Source organism: Saccostrea echinata, unplaced genomic scaffold, assembly GCF_033153115.1.
Source record: "Saccostrea echinata isolate AGI-Se365-2 ecotype Australia unplaced genomic scaffold, CSIRO_AGI_Sech_v1 ptg000017l, whole genome shotgun sequence".
NCBI lineage: Eukaryota > Metazoa > Mollusca > Bivalvia > Ostreida > Ostreidae > Saccostrea > Saccostrea echinata.
This window is the reverse complement of record NW_026889766.1, coordinates 5760001-5761203: the sequence shown is the minus strand read 5'-3', so window position 1 is coordinate 5761203 and position 1203 is coordinate 5760001. Positions and strand designations below refer to the sequence as shown.

Genomic DNA, 1203 nt, shown 5'->3' with positions numbered 1-1203 from the left:
TATACTTCCTACGCCATCTGCACTTGCTTTAATATGTAATTCAAAAAGCTGGAGTTTTGAAGACATCTCCACTCTTTAAAAGTATGCGATAAAAAGTATCAAAATTATCGAGTAAGTCGACTGCATAAATACTTGCACACCTTGTACACAGTGAAAGCTTTATCGATCTCTCTTCATTGTCTTTTTCCAGTAGGAGAAATTACTCGCATTTAAATTGTAAATGAGGTCGATTGCACGGATACTTGCACACTGAAAACGGGTAAAATGGCGACGGTTCCTGATCCTCGCGGACAACATTTTGTTACGTGTGAAAGCTGTGAAGACAATGTCCAGTTCTACTGCAGACCGTGCAAAATACGACTTTGTGTTAAATGTGTGTCCCCTCATCTGGAAACTAACGCACCGGACCATAATATTATATATTATCACAAACGATTTGATACGCCAACTAAATATTTTTACGACCCATTCACTATAAGAAAAATACCTGGTGGAAATCAAACGATGCACTGCATTAAATATGCCGGCAATGACCAGATATATTATTGTTCGCAAGGGTCGTTCGATATTGAACTTTTTCTTACAGATGGGACTTCAGTTTACACTTTCTCATCACAAAGCTTGCCTAGCCATTTGACCCCATATGAGGACGGTGTGTTGTACACAGTCGCTGAAGAAATTAGAAAAATCAATTTTGAAGGAGATGAAACATTTTTACACATTGATGGATGGCTGAGAGGTATTGAATTTGTAGAACCTAATTTCATATTTTTCTGCAACTCTTCCAAAGTTGAAAAGTACACGACTGGGGGAGAAAGGCTTTTAAAAATTAAATACAACGACCAAGGACAGCCGATATATAGTTCAATCAATAGAAATGGGGATATCTGTGTGTCTGAGTACGATGCCACCGGCTACGACGACCCTGTAGTTACTGTGGTTGATGAGTTTGGGAAATACCGGTTTTCATATTATCCAGATCCTTCCTCTTGGCCAATGGATCTCTGTTGTGACTCATGTTGCCACATCATCATAGCTTCTAGCACAATACACGTGATAGGTAAATATGGAAACTTCCTCAGATACCTAGCTTATGATGGGATTAAACATCCTTGTTCTGTGACTATTGATAGTGAAGACAATCTGTTTGTTTCTGAAATGTCCGATGGGCACATAAGAATGGTGCAATATCTGTACAAACCA

At 38.8% G+C, this 1203-nt stretch overlaps 1 protein-coding gene across 1 annotated transcript in view; it reads left to right on the top strand.

The window, feature by feature from the left end:
- The first annotated feature begins 264 nt into the window (after positions 1-264).
- LOC133189288 (uncharacterized) overlaps positions 265-1203 on the top strand; it is a 963-nt gene continuing 24 nt past the window's right edge. Inside the window, exon 1 of the mRNA XM_061324687.1 lies at positions 265-1203. This exon is cut by the window's right edge and continues 24 nt beyond it. Within this exon, the coding sequence (XP_061180671.1) occupies positions 265-1203 (939 nt within the window).